Below are 21,554 nucleotides of genomic sequence, written 5' to 3' on the forward strand. Positions count from 1 at the left end.
ACCTAACATAAACCCCTAGTCTAAATACCCCTAATCCGCTGCCCCCCGCATCACATCGCCGACACTAAATAAAGTTATTGACCCCTAAACCTCCGCCCCCGCATCGCTAACACCTAAATTAACCTATTAACCCCTAAACTGATGTCCCCCCACTTCGCAAATCCCTAAATTAAACTATTAACCCCTAAACATAACTATCCCCTATACTTTAAATTAAAATTACAATATAAGTATCTTAAAATAAATAATAACTTACCTGTGAAGTAAAAAAAAAAACTAAGATTAAACTATAAATAAACCTAACGTAACTATTTTAAGAAAATAAAATAAAAATAAAAAAACCTGAATTACAAGATTAAAAAAACCTAACACTACGAAAAAATAAAAAAAAATCTAACATTACTAAAATGGAGGAAGATGTAAACGCCTGGACGAAGACTTCACGCTGCTTGGATGAAGCTGGATGTCCGGACTTCAGGAATTGTGAATAGATTTTCTGGGGTTAGTGTTAGATCTCTTTTTGGGGGGGGGGGTTTATTTTTTAGATTGGTGCTTTTTTATTTTTATGGGCCAAAAAGCACTGAATGTCCATACAAATGCCCCTTTAGTGGCAATGGGTAGCTAAGGGTTTTTTTTAGACTTAGGTTTTTTATTTTGGGGGGTTGGTTGGGTGTGGGGGGGTTACTTTTAGGGGGGACTTTGTAATTATTTTAGGTAAAAGAGCTAACTTAGGGCAATGTCCTACAAAAGGCCCTTTTAAGGGCTATTGGTAGTTTATTGATAGGTTAGGGGGTGTTTTTATTTTGGGGTGACTTTTTTTTATAGGGCTATTAGATTAGGTTTAATTTTTATTATTTTGGACAATTTCATTTATTATTTTTTGTAATCTTAGATAAAAAAAATTTGTGATGTTAGTGTTTTTTTTTAGTAATGTTAGCTAAATAGTTATGTTAGGTTTATTTATAGTTTAATCTTAGTTTTTTTTTATTTCACTGGTAAGTTTTTATTTATTTTAAGATAGTTATATTGTAATTTTAATTTAAAGTATAGGGGATAGTTAGGTTTAGGGGTTAATATTTTAATTTAGTGATTTGCGATGTGGGGGGCCGGTGGTTTTGGGGTTAATACTTTATTTTAGTGTTGGCGATGTGGGAGGCCGACGGTTTAGGGGTTGATATGTTTATTTAGTGTTGGTGATGTGGGGGGGTCAGCAGTTTAGGGTTTAATATGTTTATTTAGTGTTGGCTATGTGGGTGGGCAGCGGATTAGGGGTTAGGAAAGAGCTCAGGAAAGACGGCATCCAGGTATATGATTACCCAATATATTCTTATATTGTCTCTTTCTAAAGATCTAAAATTTAAACAGAGTCTTCGATCAGTCTGTGCTGGACAAGACACAGCTGTTTTATCAGTCGCAGTGGGTTTGCTTGATCACATATTCCAGCACTGTAGGATGTGGAATAACCTTCCAGTCTTGCACTTTACAATACTGTTAGACAGCAATCTTCTACAACTAGGGTTGCAAGTTGTCTACCAAAAAAATACTGTACAATCTGTAGGTTACTGGGCATGATGGTTGATGGTGTCACACACTGTCCCACCCCTAAAATCTCAATCTTAGACCCACTCTAACTCTATTTTTCACAAGTAAACAGTCATTTAACTCATGTGTGCCAGTAAGAGTAGGGATTTGACTGCCTTGATGGACCCTCACTTTTTTGCTTTATATTTGTAATGCATTGAGGCATAGGGGCCTATTTATCATGGCCGGAATGGGGCCAAATACCCCTGTTTCCCCGCGAGCCTTCAGGCTCGCTGGAAACAGGAGTTAAGAAGCAGCGGTCTTAAGACCGCTGCTCCTTAAATCCTCCGCCGCCTCAGAGGCTGCGGACATCAATCCGCCCAATCTCATACAATCAGGTTGATTGACAGCCCCTGCTAGTGGCCGATTGGCCGCAAATCTGCAGGGGGCAGCATTGCACAAGTAGTTCACCAGAGCTATGAAAATTACAGAGTCTGGCCTACTTCCAACCCGCAGCTGTTTAGTCAGTGCAAATTTGTTTTCAGAGACTGCCCCAGCTTTATCCAGGAAATACCATGTCCCACCCACAACATGCCTTGACAGATCAGAGCCCCCCCTCTCCTGCCATAAAAGCACCAGTGGAAGCACCCACAAGCTTCCTCACCTTCCAGTCTCTAAACGTCTCCAGAAAATGTTTTTTATTACACAGAAAATCTAATTCTAAACCGATTGATTTGTAAAAGTTTTTGTGATTTTCAAAACACATTGGTAAATAGTTATAGACTTACCTGTCCTTTTTTTCCAGGATATTGGTTGGTGAATGTAAGTTATTATTCTGCTTCTGAATCTGTCTGTCATTTTCATCATCTGTTCAAAAAATTAGCATATGCAAGTTATTATTATTATTAATAATAATAATAATAATAATAATAATAATAATAATAGTAATTTGAACATCATCCTCTTATTATTTCTGGATATGTAAAGATTTGAAATTTGATGTTTTGTGCAGAATTTTCGATTTTTAAATGTTATGTGAATCTAGAGTAAGGTCACATCTGGAACGTATTGTCACCTTAAATTGCTAATGTTATATATTTACAAATTACATACAGTAGTTACATTTGTGTTTGCGGTCTGCGTAATTTTGCATATCGGTCTGGCAATTGGACGGACTGACTTGCTGACTGCCCAAGGTTAAAAGTTAACTTACGTGGCTTGGCTTATATGGTTTAAGGTATTTAGTTATACTATAGAAAGGCTGTATTGAGCAACAGCACCTACAACATAAGGGAATTTCTTGGATAAAGCAGATGTTGTGCTGTATGTCTCATTTGCATATCTGACCCAGAGTTCTCATTGACAACAATGTATACATAATACATTCATGGAAACAGCAAGCGGGGATACTTGCCAAGATGTACTAATTGGCTATACAATAATTTTAAGGTTCTTAATTTTATGAAATGGAGGATTTTAATCTCATAATTTATCTCCACCATAAAAAAAACTTTCAGATTTTTTTTTTCCTTTAAATGTTAATAAATCCTTTAAATTAACTAGATTATCATATCATGTTGTATATGGCTAATATACAGTATATGGCCCATTTCAATTTCTAAGCTTACATTTCCCAAGTACTAGTTGATCGCTCTGATTTGGGCTGTCCTTGAGCACTGTGAGTACTACACGACCTGCCGCTTTGCGCAGAATTCCCACCACTTCCCCATGTGTGAGCCCAGTTAAGTGTTGTCCATTCACCTAGACACAGGGATGTAAGCAGAAACCAGGTGGTTATAAATCTGATAATCAGTAACATTTAAGGGACACTTCAATACAAAAATACATTTTTTATGACATTTTTCAAAAAGCATATTCTGTTGAAGTTGTATAAATTCTATATGTGTCAGTAAGGATTTGTTTATTTCCATGGCTAAATTATTGCAGAAATATATCAACACTGTTGTTGTTGATTCAACAGATACTGATATTGTGAAAGACAAAATTATGGAATGTGTCATCTCAAGCATAAAGGTTGGCCATGCCTTTCTGAAGTTAAATATTTGATAGAATTTGTTCCTTACCTCTAGGAGCACGTCCCCCACACACAATCTCCCATCCTCAGCTGTCACACTCCCAGGGTTGATAGCTTTTATTGTGAATAGCTCCTCATTCTTTCCTCCAGCTAAAGAGAACCCCAAGCTTCCACTGGTTGACTTGTCCAACACAATATTAATTGTGCATTTCTAAGATCAAGAGATATGAGTGATGAATTAAAGACAGGCTTAGTTAATAAGTACCTAGTGTTGATGGAGATGCAATCCATGGCTTATAAATGTATCTCTCAGTGGTTGCTACTTAACTATTTAACTCTTGCTAATACAAACCACTTCGTAGACTTGCATAAACCGTTGAGTTTATTACAATATTGCTAAATATTGTCTCACTACTACTCTAGCCATATAAATATAAGCTACTTACCGGGCAACTATTTAGCAGAGACTCTTCTGAATCCATTTGGGGTGAAGACACTGCAAAAAACAGAACAATAACTAGTTATTGATTTGACAACTTGAGTATTGGGCGTTGTTTCTTTGCTTCATTTCTTCAGTTTGAGAAAGCCCTCCAATCTTTAATCTTTCGAGCTTTGTCACTAAAATAAGGAGTGAGAGACTGAACATTTTTTGTGAGCTGGCTCCATAACATTTTAGAATCATCAGATTTTTTCCAAACTACAATAAAAGATATCCTCCTTAGTGACTGAATCCCTAGTTCCTTTACGTTGGCATTTTCTTGTCACTCCTTTTTGTTTACACATTACATGCCAGGCTAGAATAGAATTATCTTATTTACATATGATATCAATGCTCCACTCTTACAAGGCTGCAAGATGACTACATTACCTGCTCATAGTTGTGTGTGTGTGCTGCTCTGTGATGCTGCTAATCTTTGACTACACTGCCGTCCTTCTCTATATACCTCCCAGACACCAGTTACTCAGCAACCCTTCCCACGCAGGGGTCTGGGCTGCAAACACAGTCACTAAACACAAGACAAATGAGTGGCCTAATGTCTCCTCTGGCAGTGAAAGAGTAAATGTTTCATTGCTCTATTTGGTATCATAAAAAAAAAAAATCAGTATGAGTCAGGCATTGAGAAGGTGGCTAATTTAATAATGTATTTTCATTCATACTGATACGAGCATAATGACTTCTTGGATATTTTATTTGCAAAGGAGATAACATAGGGGTTAATGGGGCAAATACAACAGAGGCAGAGAGGGGTAAAATAAAGTGAAGGGTAGAAAGGGGTGAAAATAAAAAGATAGTGACAAAGCAAACGAGAAGAGAAGTATGGGGGAGGGAGATGGAGAGATATTTTTTTCTATATTATGAGCAGAAAAACAATGAAAGCATCAGGATTGTGATTATTTGCTGCCACTGTGACTGAATAAAACCTTTTTTAATAGCGCCTGGATTGACTTAACATGAATCAACAGCAGCCAAACAGCAAACAAAAACCCAAAGCAGGCAATTAAACTTAAAGGATCTGATGCACTAAATTAACTTTTATATTGATATTATATAGTTAACAGTGATTTAATATTTAGGAGGATATGGAACCACTCAGATAGACCACAGTTATAAACTCTAACCATAACTTACACTCAGTGGTCACCATTCCAGACAACAATTAACAATTATGGTGCAGGAATCATGTGGGGAGGTTGGGGTTATTAGATGAGCATGGAAATTAAGGTTAACTGCAGCAGTAGGAGGTCAACGTTAGAAATAACTGCATATGGTGGGAATAAGGCAATTTAGTTGGACCAGGGTTATGGGTGAGGCCGGGATGTTAGGGATTATTGCAGTCATGGGTGATCACCATTGGGGAATATTACAGTCAAGGGCAATACCCATTAGGAATAATTGCAGTCATGGGCAATCATTATTAGGGATTATTGCAGTCATGGGTGATCACCATTAGGGATTATTGCAGCCATTTACGATCACCATTAGGGATTATTGCAGTCATGGGTGATAACCATTAGGAATAATTGCAGTCATGGGCGATCATCATTAGGGATTATTGCAGTCATGGGTTATCACCATTAGGGATTATTGCAGCCATTTACGATCACCATTAGGGATTGTTGCAGTCATGGGTGATCACCATTAGGGAATATTGCAGTCATGGGCGATCACAATTAGGGAATAATGCAGTCATGGGTGATCCCCATTAGGGATTATTGCAGTCATGGGTGATCACCATTAGGGATTATTGCAGCCATTTACGATCACCATTAGGGATTGTTGCAGTCATGGGTGATCACCATTAGGGAATATTGCAGTTATGGGCAATCACCATTAGGGAATAATGCAGTCATGGGTGATCCCCATTAGGGATTATTGCAGTTTTGGGCGATCACCATTAGGGATTATTGCAGTCATGGGCGATCACCATTAGGGATTATTGCAGTCATGGGTGATTACCATGAGGGATTATTGCAGGGGAGATTAATGTGGTGGGACTGAGAGTAGGGCTGGTGAGGTTATGGGGTTTTGTGGTGTGATGTGACGGTTAGGTGTTATTACAATCAAGGGCTTATGTAGTTAGGGTTTATTGTGTTGGGGTTTCAAAACTCACTATTTATCTGTTAAAGTCACCTATCTTTTTACTCCAAAATGTTCAAATCATATTCTCTGCTCATTCAGTATTCCCAGTTGCATACTAACCATGTTGTCCATTACAGCTATTAATATTGGTGACCTCTGTTTTATTTTCCTGTTGGAATCCATTAGTTTGCATTTTTAGCAACTCATGTGCAATGTTTGGTTGCTGAATGCAACTGCTTTCTGTAATTCTGATTTTATCATTTAGTTGATTAGTAGCGCTATAATGAAATATGGTGTCTTCACTATGTAATTGGTAAGATACGTTGTGCTGCAATGCTCTGGTTTCATCATTTGTAAAATTGGAATAGCCTTTTTGTAATGTTATTTCTTCAATATATGATACACCCTGAAAGATGTGGTGCAAGTCCTTGTTTTCTAAATCTGATTGATTGTGAGAAATATTAAGGGCATTGTCATCTGATTGTTCAGGTAAATTGTGATGAAAACTCCAAGGAATATGATCTGGAATGCTGGCTGTGATTGCTTTTAACTCTTTCTGTCTCTGGTCTACTTGTTTTTCCTGCAATAAACCAACTTTTTCATATGACTGATCAGTACAGGGTTTCCGTTCTAGATTCTGAGATGTAGAAGCTGAAGGCAACTTGGATTGTGGCCTCCCTGTCGGAGAGGGAGGATGGATTTTTATTGTAGGAGAAGGAGGAATACTGATTTTTTTGGTTGCAGAAGGTGCTTTGGACCTATTTGCTGAGAGGATCTGGGTCCGTCTTGAAGGGGAAGTGACATGAAACCTTCTAGTTGGGGATGGTGGAAGCTGAAGCCAGCGTGAAGGTGACGAAAGACTGAGGAGGGTTGAGTGCTCCTTGGGAACTCCCTATAAGGGGTAAGGACATAATTAATTCACAGTTTGTCAAATGCAACTACAAAGGGCATGTAAGCAATTTAAACACAGCTTATATTTCAGCTACATGGTTTATTTACAGCTTAGTGGGTAGCATATTTACTGCCATTAAAGAGCCCTGCAGCAACAATTTAGAAGAGCCTAACTTTATTGTTTATTGAGGCATATTTGGAAACTAAAATTATTATTTTTTATGCCACCCTTGCAGTGCATTATAACATTTGTTACTATCAGGGGTGACATATGAGGATGGGCTAGAATAAAACACAAAATAGTGATTAAAAACCAATGATATAAGTATTGGAGTCTCAAAATATATACTACATACATTCCACATGTATAAACACTCAATAACTCACCAATGAGTCTTCGTCCTGCTCTTCTGCCTCATCAGATTCTTCAAGGTCTTCCCATTCACTCTCACTGCTACATGATTCTGTGGCTACCAAGGATGCTGGGAGAGGTATCATAGAACGTGGTTGGGGGGTGCCAGTGATAGTTGTGGGTTCTTCAGGAGCCTCTCCCCAGGAAGGAGGAGTAACAGATGAAGAGCTGATGGTGAGATAATCCTCATCACTGAGCATCTGTGATGTGTCCATGATGCTCCTACTGTCTCTTATGTCATTCATACTAGAAGGACAAAATTAGAAAAAAAAAGCAAGAAATTAAGATAAATGTAATAGAGATTAAGATGGAAGTGTTCTCCCCAGGACTTTTTTAGCAGGTGCACCACCCGGCTGATTTTATTGACCACCCAGCTAAAATTTTAGCCCAAATTTACTAAAATTAACTTATTATAAAAAAAAGTTTAATTTTTTTTGCACTAATTATCATTAAATACATTTATGTTAAATTATGTGATTAATTTGTGCTTTGGATAGCAGAAAATGATATAATTTTAGAAATGTTTACACTTCATAATGCCACTCGCCTTTTAATGTAGGGATTAAGAAGTGTTAAAAAGGTAAGAGAGAGCAAAATACTGATATAAAGGTGTAAGAAAGAGGTCTATTTGTTGTGGGTAAAACAAGGGATGAGGCGGAGGCTGTAAATGAGTATGATTAAGGACTGAGGCAGTGCTAGGATGCCAAAGGCCAGAGGCCAGAGTATAGTCAATGATTACTCTTCATTATTCTAACCACATTCTGCTTCAAATTTATACTATGCTCTGCCAAATCTTTACAGTAAAAATGATTGTTCTTGTTTTCAGGTATTTATATGTGTAAAAAGTTTACTTCTAGAGAAGTTTAAGCACGAGAAGGAGCAAAAAATAGCGCTACACATGTAATCTAGCCCTAAGTCTTCCTTGGGGCCATGTTTAAAACCTGGGACTATGCAAGCTCCACAACCAGGGCTCTGCCAAAAGCACCCCAACAATTACCCTGATAAAAGTGTAAGAAAAAGCAGAAGTGAAGGTACAAAGAGGGAAGAGGACTGAGTGGGTAAAAAACAGCATTAATAGAAACATAGATGAGGCTATAGGTGATCCACTAAGGTTTCATGTTGTTACAGTGCTGGTGTGTTACAGTTTGTCTGGTTAAGTCCCATGGTACCTCTTGGTTATGTCACATGACACCTCACTGGCAGATCTTCGTATATGTGCAGGAGACAAATGTGAAAGCAAACAGCCTTTGGCCATACTGGCAGCGATCATGTGCATGTAAAACGTTATCACACAAGCAATAATCATTTTTATCATAAACATTTTTACAATTGTGATTATATTGCAAAACAAAGTGTGTAATTATATATTAAGTGCACTTCTCTACATTTGAAATACCAGGTCAGGAATATGAATTAAAGGGACACTAAACACTAAATACATTTCATGTCCCTCCCTCTAATCATGGTTGCCACCATACTGGAACCTACGCTAAACAGCAGGTATCTGAAGGAGAGTTATTGCACATGTGTAAACACAACAGCACTGGAATGCATTGAAAGCTAGAATTCAACATGGCGTCACCCATGACTAGAGGGAGGTGGGAAATAACCTCAATACTATGTTTATAAAATGAAGTTAGTGTTTAATGTCCCTTTAATTTGAGATCTCCATTAGGCAAACTGGTGAGTGTCTATTTACATTGGATGTATTTAAATTACCTTTCTTGCTTTTCCAGTTCACAGGCTGAGTAACAGTTCAGTCTCATGTCTTGAGCTAAAGATGTAAGGGTCTCTAGCGCTGGTGTATTTTCTGAGGGGCGACTGTAGGACAGATTAGATGTTGTTCTTAACAAATTCTCTGAGTCTTTTTCCTCTTCTGATGTCCTTCCCACAGCAATATCAAATTCATGATCTGGAGATCTCATTCTCAGTAACTCTTTCACAGGAGATGGCATTGGTGTCTGTACAACAGAATAATGTGTTTCATTTAATTTTTTTAAAAGGTGCAATATTCAAAGCAAGGTTCTACAACATACAATCATATTCAAGCAACCAACAATTAAAAGTCATTAAAGAGAAAAAAATAAAGTTTGCAGCATATCAGTATGTCATGTTACAACAGAATAATATATTTTATAGCAGTTAGGTTTTGAGCTTAAGTATCGGGAATTCTTAAATTACCCATTTTACAAGTGGAGAGGTATTTAACGCTCCTGCTCGTGTGCTAACTCCGCTAGAAGTAAGCTTTTGCATGTGCCGGGTAGCGCACATATTGCAAGTTGAAAGTAAACGGTTTTCGCACAAGCGCTATCTTAATGTGCGAACTTAGGATATCGCGTGTGCTTTAACATATCCCCCAAAGAAGTCAAGGGAGCAAAAAAAGTGGGAAAAAACTAACACCCCACTCTCGCACAAACACGATCACATATTCTCAAAAGCGCTAACCCGACATGATAATATGATTATTTAACATTCCAATGTTCTTCACATAGCAGAATATGTTCTATTTATTCATAAATAAATATTTCTCTTTATATCTGATGGTATTTTTGTACAATATATATATGTACTGTAAATATATACCTATATATACATGATTATATATTGGTATAGATATTTACAGATATATATAGGAATATCTTTAAAAAAATAAATAGAACATATTCTGCTATGTGCAATGCGAAATATTTAGAGTAAATACACACTATAACACTTTATTAAATATGAATATTGCATAAATATGCTTTTTTATGTTTTCATCTACTTAACTGCAAAGGGCTCCAATGCATATATATATATCTATAAATATATATATATATATATATATATATATATATATATATAAATACATATATATGTATTTATGTGTATATATGTCTGAATATACAGTGTATATATATATATGTATTTATGTGTATATATGTCTGAATATACAGTATATATATATATATATATATATATATATATATATATGTATTTATGTGTATATGTCTGAAAATACATATATACACATATAAATACATAAATACATAAGTACACACACACATATATATATATATACACATATGCATACACCTGAGACCTCATATCTTTGCACCCTTATTACTGTTGATTGCATTTTTTTAAATAATTGTTATCAGATAGTGTTATTATGAGTGCAACTGTACTTTGCAATGTATTTGTGATGTGTTTTGTGACACTTTTGTTTTGCAAACCAGTTGACCAGAGCTCTGAAGACGCGCTATCCCAACTTGTAAGCGATCGCGTTTACTTTCAGCTTGTAATACAAGCGATAAACCCGACGCACGCAAACAGCTGTGATAAACTCCTTTTCGCTTGCGCTCCACTTGTAATTAGGCCTTTTATATTTATATTTTTTAACACTTTACACCCCTGATCTTTTTATGATTATGTAGTTATTTTGACTTGTAAAAACATTACTTGTGTAAACTACTTTGTAATAATTCAACATGTCATTTAACAAATATTTAATTCATAAGTTGTAATAGCAGCTAAAAATTCCACATAAACTTTACTGGTTGACAAACTGGCTTAATTCTTTAAAGTGAATTATTATGTGAAACGTCTACAGACTTTAAAGGTACAGTCAATTCCAAAAATGTTATTGTTTAAAAAGATAGATAATCCCTTTATTACCCAATCCCCAGTTTTTCTACAAAACAAAGCAAATTTGCATATAGTAATATATGATATCTATATTTAAGTACAAGTTTATTAATTTAACTGTGTGATTTAAGCTATGGTTTTATGGTTTTTAATTTACAAAAAGAATTGTGTTAATAAACACGTGAACTGAGCATGTGCAAAAAATACTGTTCTTGAAGTATTGCATTCAACCTACAGGGGGAGTTATGCCAGTAACACATTTGGAATGCTTATAATAATGGTGTTCTCATAGGGTTTTCTAATAAATTGGAATAAAATTAAATTGGAAAATATATATACAAATTCTGGCAGATTAGAATGATGGACATAAATCTCAGGCCCCATTTAATGACATTTATTCTGTTGAACACTGCTAAGTCTTTCTTTCACTTTCTGAGCCAAAGAGTTTATTTTACCGGTGCAGAGTAATCCAAATAAGGTAGAATTCCTTCTTCTGGTCGCCAGATCTGTAGGGTTACTTCTAATGGTGCCCGATGTAGAAGGTGGAGAACTTCCTGCAACCACAGAAGAGACAGAGAGGTCAGACAGCTAAATAAGATGCACTGCATCTTTGTTGTTATCTGGGTTAGTGCATACTGGTCTTGACAAAATTATAGTTTTATTATACATGTTCACAGGACATAACCTAAAGATGCACATTAACATCAGATGCTGTAGCCGCTCATTAATATTAAACTGACATTAGTTACATCGTAACAAGAAGAAGTGGTCCTGCACCTGATAATTCAGTTCTTGGAGAGATTTCCCATTCACCGCTAGTAGGACATCTCCGGCCTCAATCTTCCCACTCTCCTGGGCTGGTTGTCCCTGGAAGAGTCTCTTTATTCTGAAAATGTTCCCATCTCTTCCTGTTATGCTGCCTTCTGTTTGGACAAAGCTGAATCCTAAACCTGCAGAATTCTTATTCAGCTTCACTTCAAATGTGTTGTCTGTTTAGAGAACATGGAAAGATATATATGAGCTAAGGTCTATACCCCACAGTCCACCTTAAAAAAAGAATATACTCTAAATCAATATTATAGCTACAAATGAACATGTTCGAATGCCTGTTTCAAATACACATGGCTGAAGCTCCTTATGGAAAAGTTTGTGGAGGGTCAAATCAGTGCTAAGCATCATTACTGTACCATAACCAAACCTTTAAAGGCCATGATACTCAAATGTTGAAACACTTGAAAGTGATGCAGCAAAGCTGTAAAAAGCTAACTAGAAAATATCACCTGAACATCTCTATATAAAAAGGAAGATATTTTACCTCAAAATGTCCTAAGTATTCACACCCCATTGTAAAGGACTTTAGGCTGCAAATCAGTATGCGTGTCCCAGGACTTGCAAGGGCGCGTGCCTCATGCACACTCATGTTATTCCCTATTCAGTTTAAGGAAGTTTACTATTAAACCTCATGAGATTACAGAAAGAAAGAAAAAGTTCATGACCTCAGCACTGCTGATGCTGATTGGCTGATGTTCGTTTCTTCCTTTTTTTTTTTTAACCTGCAGCTGGGCAGTAACTGAAAGATAAGTTTTTACACAGCACTTACTCTGGTGAGCTGAGGAAATTGTGAGGTAAAATATCTTCCTTTTTTACATAGAGATGTTCAGGTCATATTTTCCTGTCAGATTTTTACAGTTATGCTGCATCACTTTCAAGCGATTTAGCATATAAGTATTATGTCCCTTTAAAGGGGGCAGCTACCTTGAATGAGAAGAAGGTTGTTAAAAACAAGAGCAGGAATATATAGTACAGTCCATCATCTGTACCACAACACACCCTTTGGGGCAGATTTATGAAGAAGTGGATGCTGCTTCCGACCCACTCCGCTTCTGTTCCGCCTGAAGGCGAAGTTAATAAGCAGTGGTCCTAAGACTGCTGCTCCTTAATTCGTCCTCCACCTCTGAGGTGGCGAACAGAAATCAGCTGGATGGAATAAGATTGGTTGATTGACACCCCCTGCTAGCTGCCGATTGGCCGCAAATCTGCAGGAGGGCGGTATTGCACCAGCAGTTCACAAGAACTGCTGGTGCAATGATAAATGCTGACAGTGTATGCTGTCGGCATTTATCGATGTGCGGCGGACATGATACGCTACATCGTATCATGTCCGTCCGCACAATAATAAATTGACCCCTTTATATTTAGGTGCGCTCTCACATTTGTTGTGGTCTAAACTCATGTGTGAATAAGGTTAGTTTAAAAATTATATAAAGTATTTAGAAGATGTCAGCCTCCTGTAAGTGAGTCTTAAATGTACATTAAAAACTCTGAGAGTGTAATTTAAAATGTTTAATTATCCCCTTAACGACCAAGGACGTACGCCACACGTCCTCAAAAAAAATACTCTTAATGACCGAGGACGTGTGGCGTACGTCCTTGGTCTGGAAAGCAGCTGGAAGCGATCCTGCTCGCTTCCAGTTGCTTTCCGGTTATTGCTGTGATGCCTCGATATTGAGGCATCCTGCAATAACCTTTTTTAGCAATCCGGTGCAGAGAGAGCCACTCTGTGGCCCTCTCTGCACCGGACATCACCGGCTAAATCCGTTGGTGGGTGGGAGCCGGTTCGGGAGGCGGGTGGCGGCAATCGTTGGCCGTGATGATGTGTAGGGGGGCGGGATTGTGGGCGGGGGTGATCAGAGGCACGCACAGGCGCGCGCACGTGCACGGGAGGGCGGGGGCGGGCGCGCGCACAGGGAGGGAGCGGGTGGGAACCGCTACACTACAGAAAAATTATGTATGAAAAGTTGTAAAAAATAGTTTTAGCTATGTAAAAAACATAATTTATGCTTACCTGATAAATTTATTTCTCTTGTAGTGTATCCAGTCCACGGATCATCCATTACTTATGGGATATATTCTCCTTCCCAACAGGAAGTTGCAAGAGTCCACCCACAGCAAAGCTGCTATATAGCTCCTCCCCTAACTGCCATTACCAGTCATTCGACCGAAAACATGCAGAGAAAGGAAAACCATAGGGTGCAGTGGTGACTGTAGTTTAATGGAAAAATTACCTGCCTTAAAGTGACAGGGCGGGCTGTGGACTGGATACACTACAAGAGAAATAAATTTATCAGGTAAGCATAAATTATGTTTTCTCTTGTTAAGTGTATCCAGTCCACGGATCATCCATTACTTATGGGATACCAATACCAAAGCTAAAGTACACGGATGATGGGAGGGACAAGGCAGGTACTTAAACGGAAGTTACCACTGCCTGTAAAAAACCCTTTCTCCCAAAAATAGCCTCAGAAGAAGCAAGGTATCAAATTTGTTAAATTTGAAAAAGTATGAAACGCAGACCAAGACTCCGTCTTGTAATCTGTTCAACAGAAGCCACATTTAAAAAAGGCCCAAGTGAAAACCACAGCTCTAGTAGAATGAGCTGTAATCCCTTCAGGAGGCTGCTGTCCAGCAGTCTCATAAGCTAAATGAATTATGCTTTTTAACCAAAAAGACAGAGAGGTTGCTGAAGTCCTTTGACCTCTCCTCTGTCCAGAATAGACAACAAACAAGGTGAATGTTTGATGAAAATCTGTAGTAGCTTGTAAGTAAAACTTTAAAACACGAACCACGTCCAAATTGTGTAATAGACGTTCCTTCTTTGAAGAAGGATTAGGATACAAGAATGGAACAACAATCTCTTGAGTGATATTCTTGTTAGATACCACCTTAGGTAAAAACCCAGGTTGGTACACAGGACTACCTTATCCGTACGGAGAACCAGATAAGGAGAATCACATTGCAACGCAGATAACTCGGAGACTCTATGAGCCGAGGAAATAGCTACCAAAAAGGAACTTTCCAAGATAGAAGTTTGATATCTATGGAATGAAAAGGTTCAAATGGAACTCCTTGAAGAACCTTAAGAACCAGCTTTAAGCTCCATGGCGGAGCAACATTTTTAACCACAGGCTTGGTTCTAACCAAAGCCTGACCAAATGCCTGAACGTCTAGAATACCTGCCAGACGCTTGTGCAAAAGAATAGACAGAGTAGAAATCTGTCCTTTTAAAGAACTAGCTGACAACCCTTTTCTCAAAATCATCTTGGAAAAAAGATAATATCCTGGGAATCCAGACTTTACTCCATGAGTAACCCTTGGATTCATAACAATAAGATATTTACACCATATCTTATGTTAAATTTTCCTAGAGACAGGCTTTTATGCCTGTATTAAGGTATCAATTACTGACTCGGAGAAGCCATGCTTTGATAACATCAAGCGTTCTGTCTCCAGGCAGTCCATCTCAGATTAGTTATATTTAGATGGTTGAAAAGACCCTGAGGTAGAGGGTCCTGTCTCAGAAGCAGAGACCGTGGTGGAAAGGATGACATGTCCACCAGATCTGCATACCAGGTCCTGCGTGGCCACGCAGGCGCTGTCAAAAGCACCAAAGCACTCTCCTGCTTGATCTTGTGCAAACCCCTCCGGAGGGAATTCCCACTCCCCCGGATGAAAAGTCTGACGACTTAGAAAATCTGCCTCCCAGTTCTCAACACCTGGGATAGGGATAGCTTTTAGACAAGAGTGAGTCTCTGTCCAGTGAATTATTTTAAGACTTCTAACATTGCTAGGGAACTTCTGTTCCCCCTTGATGGTTGATGTAAGCCACAGTCGTGATATTGTCCGACTGAAATATGATGTACCTCAGAGTTGCTAACTGAGGCCAAGTCTGAAGAGCATGGAATATCGCTCCCAGTTCCAGAATATTCATTAGAAGGAGGGTCTCCTCCTGAGTCCACTATCCCTGAGCCTTCAGGGAGTTCCAGACTGTATCCCAACCTAAAAGGCTGGCATCTGTTGTAACAATTGTCCCATCTGACCTGCGGAAGGTCATACCCTTGGACAGATGGACCCGGGATAGTCACCAGAGAAGAGAATCTCTGGTTTCTTGGTCCGGATTTAACAGGAGAACAAATCTGTGTAATCCCCGTTCCTCTGGCTGAGCATGCATAGTTGCAGTGGTCTGAAATGTAGGCGTGCAAACGGTACTATGTCCCTTGCCGCTACCATTAAGCCGATTACATTCATGTACTGAGCCACCAAAGGGCGCGGATGGAATGAAGAACACGGCAGAAATTTAGAAACTTTGACAACCTGGACTCCGTCAGGTAAATTTTAATTTCTACAAAATCTATCAGAATCCCTAGGAGGGAAACCCTTGATATTGGGGATAGAGAACTCTTTCCTTGTTCACTTTCCACCCATGCGATCTCAGAAATGCCAGTACTACGTCCGTATGAGACTTGGCAACTTGGATGTTTGACGCCTGTATCAGGATGTCGTCTAAATAAGGGGCCACTTCTATGCCCCGCGGCCTAAGGACCGCCAAAGTGACCCCAGAACCTCCATAAAGATTCTAGGGGCTGTAGTTAACCCAAAGGAAAGAGCTACAAACTGGTAATGCCTGTCTAGAAAGGCAAACCTGAAAAACCGATGGTGATCTTTATGCATCGTAATGTGAGGATAAGCATCCTTCAAATCCATTGTAGTCCTCTATTGACTCTCCTGGATCATAGTTAAGATGGTACGAATAGTTTCCATCTTAAATGATAGAATTCTAAAGAATTTGTTTAAGATCTTTTAGATCCAAAATAGGTCTGAAGGTTTCCTTTCCTTGGGAACCACAAACCGATTTGAGGAAAACTGTGTCCCTGTTCCTCTATTGGAACTGAATGGGTCACGTACACAATGCAAGAATGTCTCTTTCTTTATCTGGTTTGCAGATAAATGTGAAAGGCAAAAACTCCCCTTTTTTGGGGGGGAAAGCTTTGAAATCCAGAAGATATCTCTGGGGTATAATTTCCAATGCCCAGGGATCCTGGGCATCTCTTTCCCACGCCTGGGCGAAGAATGAAGTCTGCCCCCTATAGGATCCGTTACCAGATAGGGGTCCGTTCCTCATGCTGTTTTAGAGGCAGCAGCAGGCTCCTTGACCTGCTTATCTTTGTTCCAGGTCCGGTTGTCTCCAGTCCGCCTTGGACTGAGCAAAAGTTCCCTCTTATTTTGCCTTAGAGGAAGTTGATGCCACACCTGCCTTGAATTTTCGAAAGGCACGAAAATTAGGCCTTTTTTGTCCCTTGATTTGGACCTGTCCTGAGGAAGGGCATGATCTTTTCCTCCAGTGATATAAGTAATAATCTCCTTCAAACTAGGCCTGAATAGGGTCTGCCCCTTGAAGGGAAGTTAAGTAGCTTATTTATTAAAGTCACGACAGCTGACCATGATATAAGCCATAGCGCTCTGCGCGCCAGTATAGTAAAAAACAGAATTCTTAGCCGTTAGTCTAGTCAAAGGAACAAAGGCATCAGAAAACAAAGGAATTGGCTAGCTTAAGTGCTCTAAGCTTGTCAAATATATTCATCCAATGGAGCCTGTAAAGCCTCATCAAGAGACTCAAACCAGAACGCCGCAGCAGCAGTGACAGGAGCAATGCGTGCAAGGGGCTGCAGGATAAAACCTTGTTGAATAAACATTTTTTATCCATTGGATCTAAAAAAGCACAACAGTCCTCGCCAGAGGTAGTGGTACGCTTAGCTAGAGTAGAAACTCTTCTCTCCACCTTAGGAACTGTCTGCCATAAGTCCCGTGTGGTGGCAACTATTAGAAAACATTCTTCTAAAAAATAGGAAGGGAAGAGAACGGCACATCTGGTCTATCCCATTCCTTATGAAAAATTTTAGTAAACCTCTTTAGGTATTGGAAAAACATAAGTACACACCGGCACTGCATATTATTTATCCAGTCTACACAATTTCTCTGGCACTGCGATTGTACACATTCATTCAGAGCAGCTAAAGCCTCCCTGAGCAACAAGTGGAGGTTCTCAAGCATAAATTTTAAATGTAGAAATATCAGAATCAGGTTAAATCATCTTCCCTGAGTCACAAATATCACCCACAGACTAAGCATATTGTGAGGTAGTATCAGACATGGTTCTTAAAGCGTCTGTATGCTCTGTATCTACCCCCAGAGCTGTTTTGCTTTCCTTTAATTTCAGGTAGTCTGACTAATACTGCTGCCAGTGTATTATACACACCCTTTGCCATGTCTTGTAAAATAAATGCTATGGGCGCCATTGATATACTTGGCGCCATTTGAGCGTGAGTCCCTGGAGCGGGAGTCAAAGGGTCTGACACGTGGGGAGAGTTAGTCGGCATAACTTCCCCCTCGACAGAATCCTCTGGTAAAATAAACGCTATGGGTGCCCTTGATGTACTTGGCGCCATTTGAGCGTGAGTCCCTAAAGCGGGAGTCAAAGGGTCTGACACGTGGGGAGAGTTAGTCGGCATAACTTCCCCCTCGACAGAATCCTCTGGTGATAATGTTTTTAAATACAAAAAATGATCTTTATTGTTTAACATGAAATCAGTACATCTGGTACACATTCTAAAATGGGGTTCCACCATGGCTTTAAACATAATAAACACAGAGCCTCCTCTATGTTAGACATGTTAGAACTAATAAAGAGACTAGTAAGCTTGGAAAACACTTTAAATCAAGTTAACAAGCAAATATAACAAACGTTACTGTGCCTTTAAGAGAAACAAATTTTGTCAAAATTTGAAAAACAGTGAAAAAAGGCAGTAAATCAAACGAAATTTTTACAGTACATGTAATAAGTTAACACAGCATTGCACCCACTTGCAAATGGATGATTAACCCCTTAATGCAAAAAACAGATAAAAAAAAAAAAACGACATTTTTTTAAACAGACACAACAAAACTGCCACAGCTGAGCTGTGGATTACCTTCCCTATAACTGTTTCTATGCAAAATTTAAGCCAGCCATGTGGAAAAATTAGGCCCCAATAAGTTTTATCACCAAACATATGTTAAAAAACAATTAAACATGCCAGCAAACGTTTTAAAACACATTCTTATAAGAGTATGTATGTCTATTAATAAGCCTGATCCAGTCGCTATCACTGCATTTAAGGCTTTACTTACATTACTTCGGTATCAGCAGTATTTTCTTAGTCAATTCCATTTCTTAGAAAAATATATTACTGCACATACCTTAGCATATATCTCTATCAATCAGCCTGGTACCAGTCGCTTTCACTGCATTTAAAGGCTGTACTTACATTACTTCGGTATCAGCAGTATTTTCTTAGTCAATTCCATTCCTTAGAAAAATATTTTACTGCACATACCTTATTTGCAGGAAAACCTGCACGCCATTCCCCCTCTGAAGTACCTCACTCCTCAGAATGTGTGAGAACAGCAACTGGATCTTAGTTACGTCTGCTAAGATCATAGAAAAAACGCAGGCAGATTCTTCTTCCAAATACTGCCTGAGATAAACAGCACACTCCGGTGCCATTTAAAAATAACAAACTTTTGATTGAAGAAATAAACTAAGTATAAAAAACCACAGACTCTCACGACCTCCTATCTATGTTGAGACTTGCAAGAGAATGACTGGTAATGGCAGTTAGGGGAGGAGCTATATAGCAGCTTTGCTGTGGGTGGACTCTTGCAACTTCCTGTTGGGAAGGAGAATATATCCCATAAGTAATGGATGATCCGTGGACTGGATACACTTAACAAGAGAAATATATTAGTCAGGGGGTGGGGGATTGGTCTGTGGCGGGGGGTAAGCTACACTACAGAAAAACAGGCAAAAAAACAACATTTTTTTTTGCAAACTGGGTACTGGCAGACAGCTGCCAGTACCCAAGATAAGGCAGAGGGGGAGGTTAGAGAGCTGTTTTGGGGGGATCAGGGAGGTTGGGGGCTAAGGGGGGGATCCTACAAAGTAGCATATGTAAATATGCTAAAGATGTATTTTATTTTTTTTAAAAAAACATTTATTTTAGTACTGGCAGACTTTCTGCCAGTACTTAAGATGGCGGGGACAGTTGTGGGGTGGGGGAGGGAAGGGAGCTGTTTGGGAGGGATCAGGGGGTCTGATGTGTCAGGTGGGAGGCTGATCTCTACACTAAAGCTAAAATTAACCCTGCAAGCTCCCTACAAACTACCTAATTAACCCCTTCACTGCTAGCCATAATACACGTGTGATGCGCAGCAGCACTTAGCTGCCTTTTAATTACCAAAAAGCAACGCCAAAGTCATATATGTCTGCTATTTCTGAACAAAGGGGATCCCAGAGAAGCATTTACAACCATTTGTGCCATCATTGCACATGCTGTTTGTAAATAATTTCAGTGAGAAACCTAAAATTGTGAAAAATTTAGCGTTTTTTTAATTTGATTGCATTTGGCGGTGAAATGGTGGCATGAAATATACCAAAATGGGCCTAGATCAATACTTGGGGTTGTCTACTATACTACACTGAAGCTAAAATTAACCCTAGAAGCTCCCTACATGCTCCCTAATTAACCCCTTCACTGCTGGGCATAATACACGTGTGGTGCGCAGTCGCATTTAGCAGCCTTCTAATTAGTAAAAAGCAAAACCAAAGCCATATATGTCTGCTATTTATGAACAAAGGGGATCCCAGAGAAGCATTTACAACCATGTATGCTATAATTGCATAAGTTTTTTGTAAATAATTTCAGTGAGAAAACTAAAGTTTGTGAAAAAAATTGTGAAAAAGTGAACATTTTTTTTTATTTGATCGCATTTGGCGGTGAAATGGTGGCATGAAATATACCAAAATGGGCCTAGATCAATACTTTGGGATGTCTTCTAAAAAAAAATATGTACATGTCAATGGATATTCAGGGATTCCTGAAAGATATCAGTGTCCCAATGTAACTATCGCTAATTTTGAAAAAAAAAGTGGTTTGGAAATAGCAAAGTGCTACTTGTATTTATGGCCCTATAACTTGCAAAAAAAAGCAAAGAACATGTAAACATTGGGTATTTCTAAACTCAGGACAAAATTTAGAAACTATTTAGCATGTTATTTTTGGTGGTTGTAGATGTGTAACAGATTTTGGGGGTCAAAGTTAGAAAAAGTGTGTTTTTTTCCATTTTTTCCTCATATTTTATCATTTTTTTTATAGTAAATTATAACATATGATGAAAATAATGGTATATTTTGAAAGTCCATTTAATGGCGAGAAAAACGGTATATAATATGTGTGGGTACATTAAATGAGTAAGGGGAAAATTACAGCTAAACACAAACACCGCAGAAATGTAAAAATAGCCTTGGTCCCAAACGGACAGAAAATGGAAAAGTGCTGTGGTCATTAAGGGGTTAAGTTAAGTAAAAACATTGCGATACACATTCATTATATTCCTCCTTTTACTGTAATTTAACTCTTGAAATTCTGGACTTTCCAATTTTCTTAAAGGTTTTATAAAGTAAAGTAATGGGTGCATAAATATTTGAGAAATAAGTGTAAAGTTTTAGTTTCAATAAAGTACTTTAGTAAAGCAATGGATCCTGCCATGTTGAAACCTAGGTTTCCTTTATCTAATGCTACTGATGTTAATTAGGAACAGATAAACAATGGATG

The 21,554-nt window shown here is 38.5% G+C and overlaps 1 protein-coding gene across 1 annotated transcript in view; it reads right to left on the reverse strand.

The window, feature by feature from the left end:
• FRMPD2 (FERM and PDZ domain containing 2) overlaps positions 1-21,554 on the reverse strand; it is a 169,210-nt gene that overhangs the window by 35,629 nt on the left and 112,027 nt on the right. Inside the window, exons 26-34 of the mRNA XM_053692895.1 lie at positions 11,845-12,056; positions 11,523-11,621; positions 9,160-9,401; positions 7,416-7,686; positions 6,258-7,029; positions 4,003-4,052; positions 3,606-3,767; positions 3,150-3,282; positions 2,310-2,388 (exon numbers count right to left, since the gene is read on the reverse strand). Of these exons, the coding sequence (XP_053548870.1) occupies positions 2,310-2,388; positions 3,150-3,282; positions 3,606-3,767; positions 4,003-4,052; positions 6,258-7,029; positions 7,416-7,686; positions 9,160-9,401; positions 11,523-11,621; positions 11,845-12,056 (2,020 nt within the window). The remainder of the gene's footprint in view (positions 1-2,309; positions 2,389-3,149; positions 3,283-3,605; positions 3,768-4,002; positions 4,053-6,257; positions 7,030-7,415; positions 7,687-9,159; positions 9,402-11,522; positions 11,622-11,844; positions 12,057-21,554) is intronic.

This window comes from Bombina bombina, chromosome 9, assembly GCF_027579735.1.
Source record: "Bombina bombina isolate aBomBom1 chromosome 9, aBomBom1.pri, whole genome shotgun sequence".
In the NCBI taxonomy this organism is placed as follows: Eukaryota; Metazoa; Chordata; class Amphibia; order Anura; family Bombinatoridae; genus Bombina; species Bombina bombina.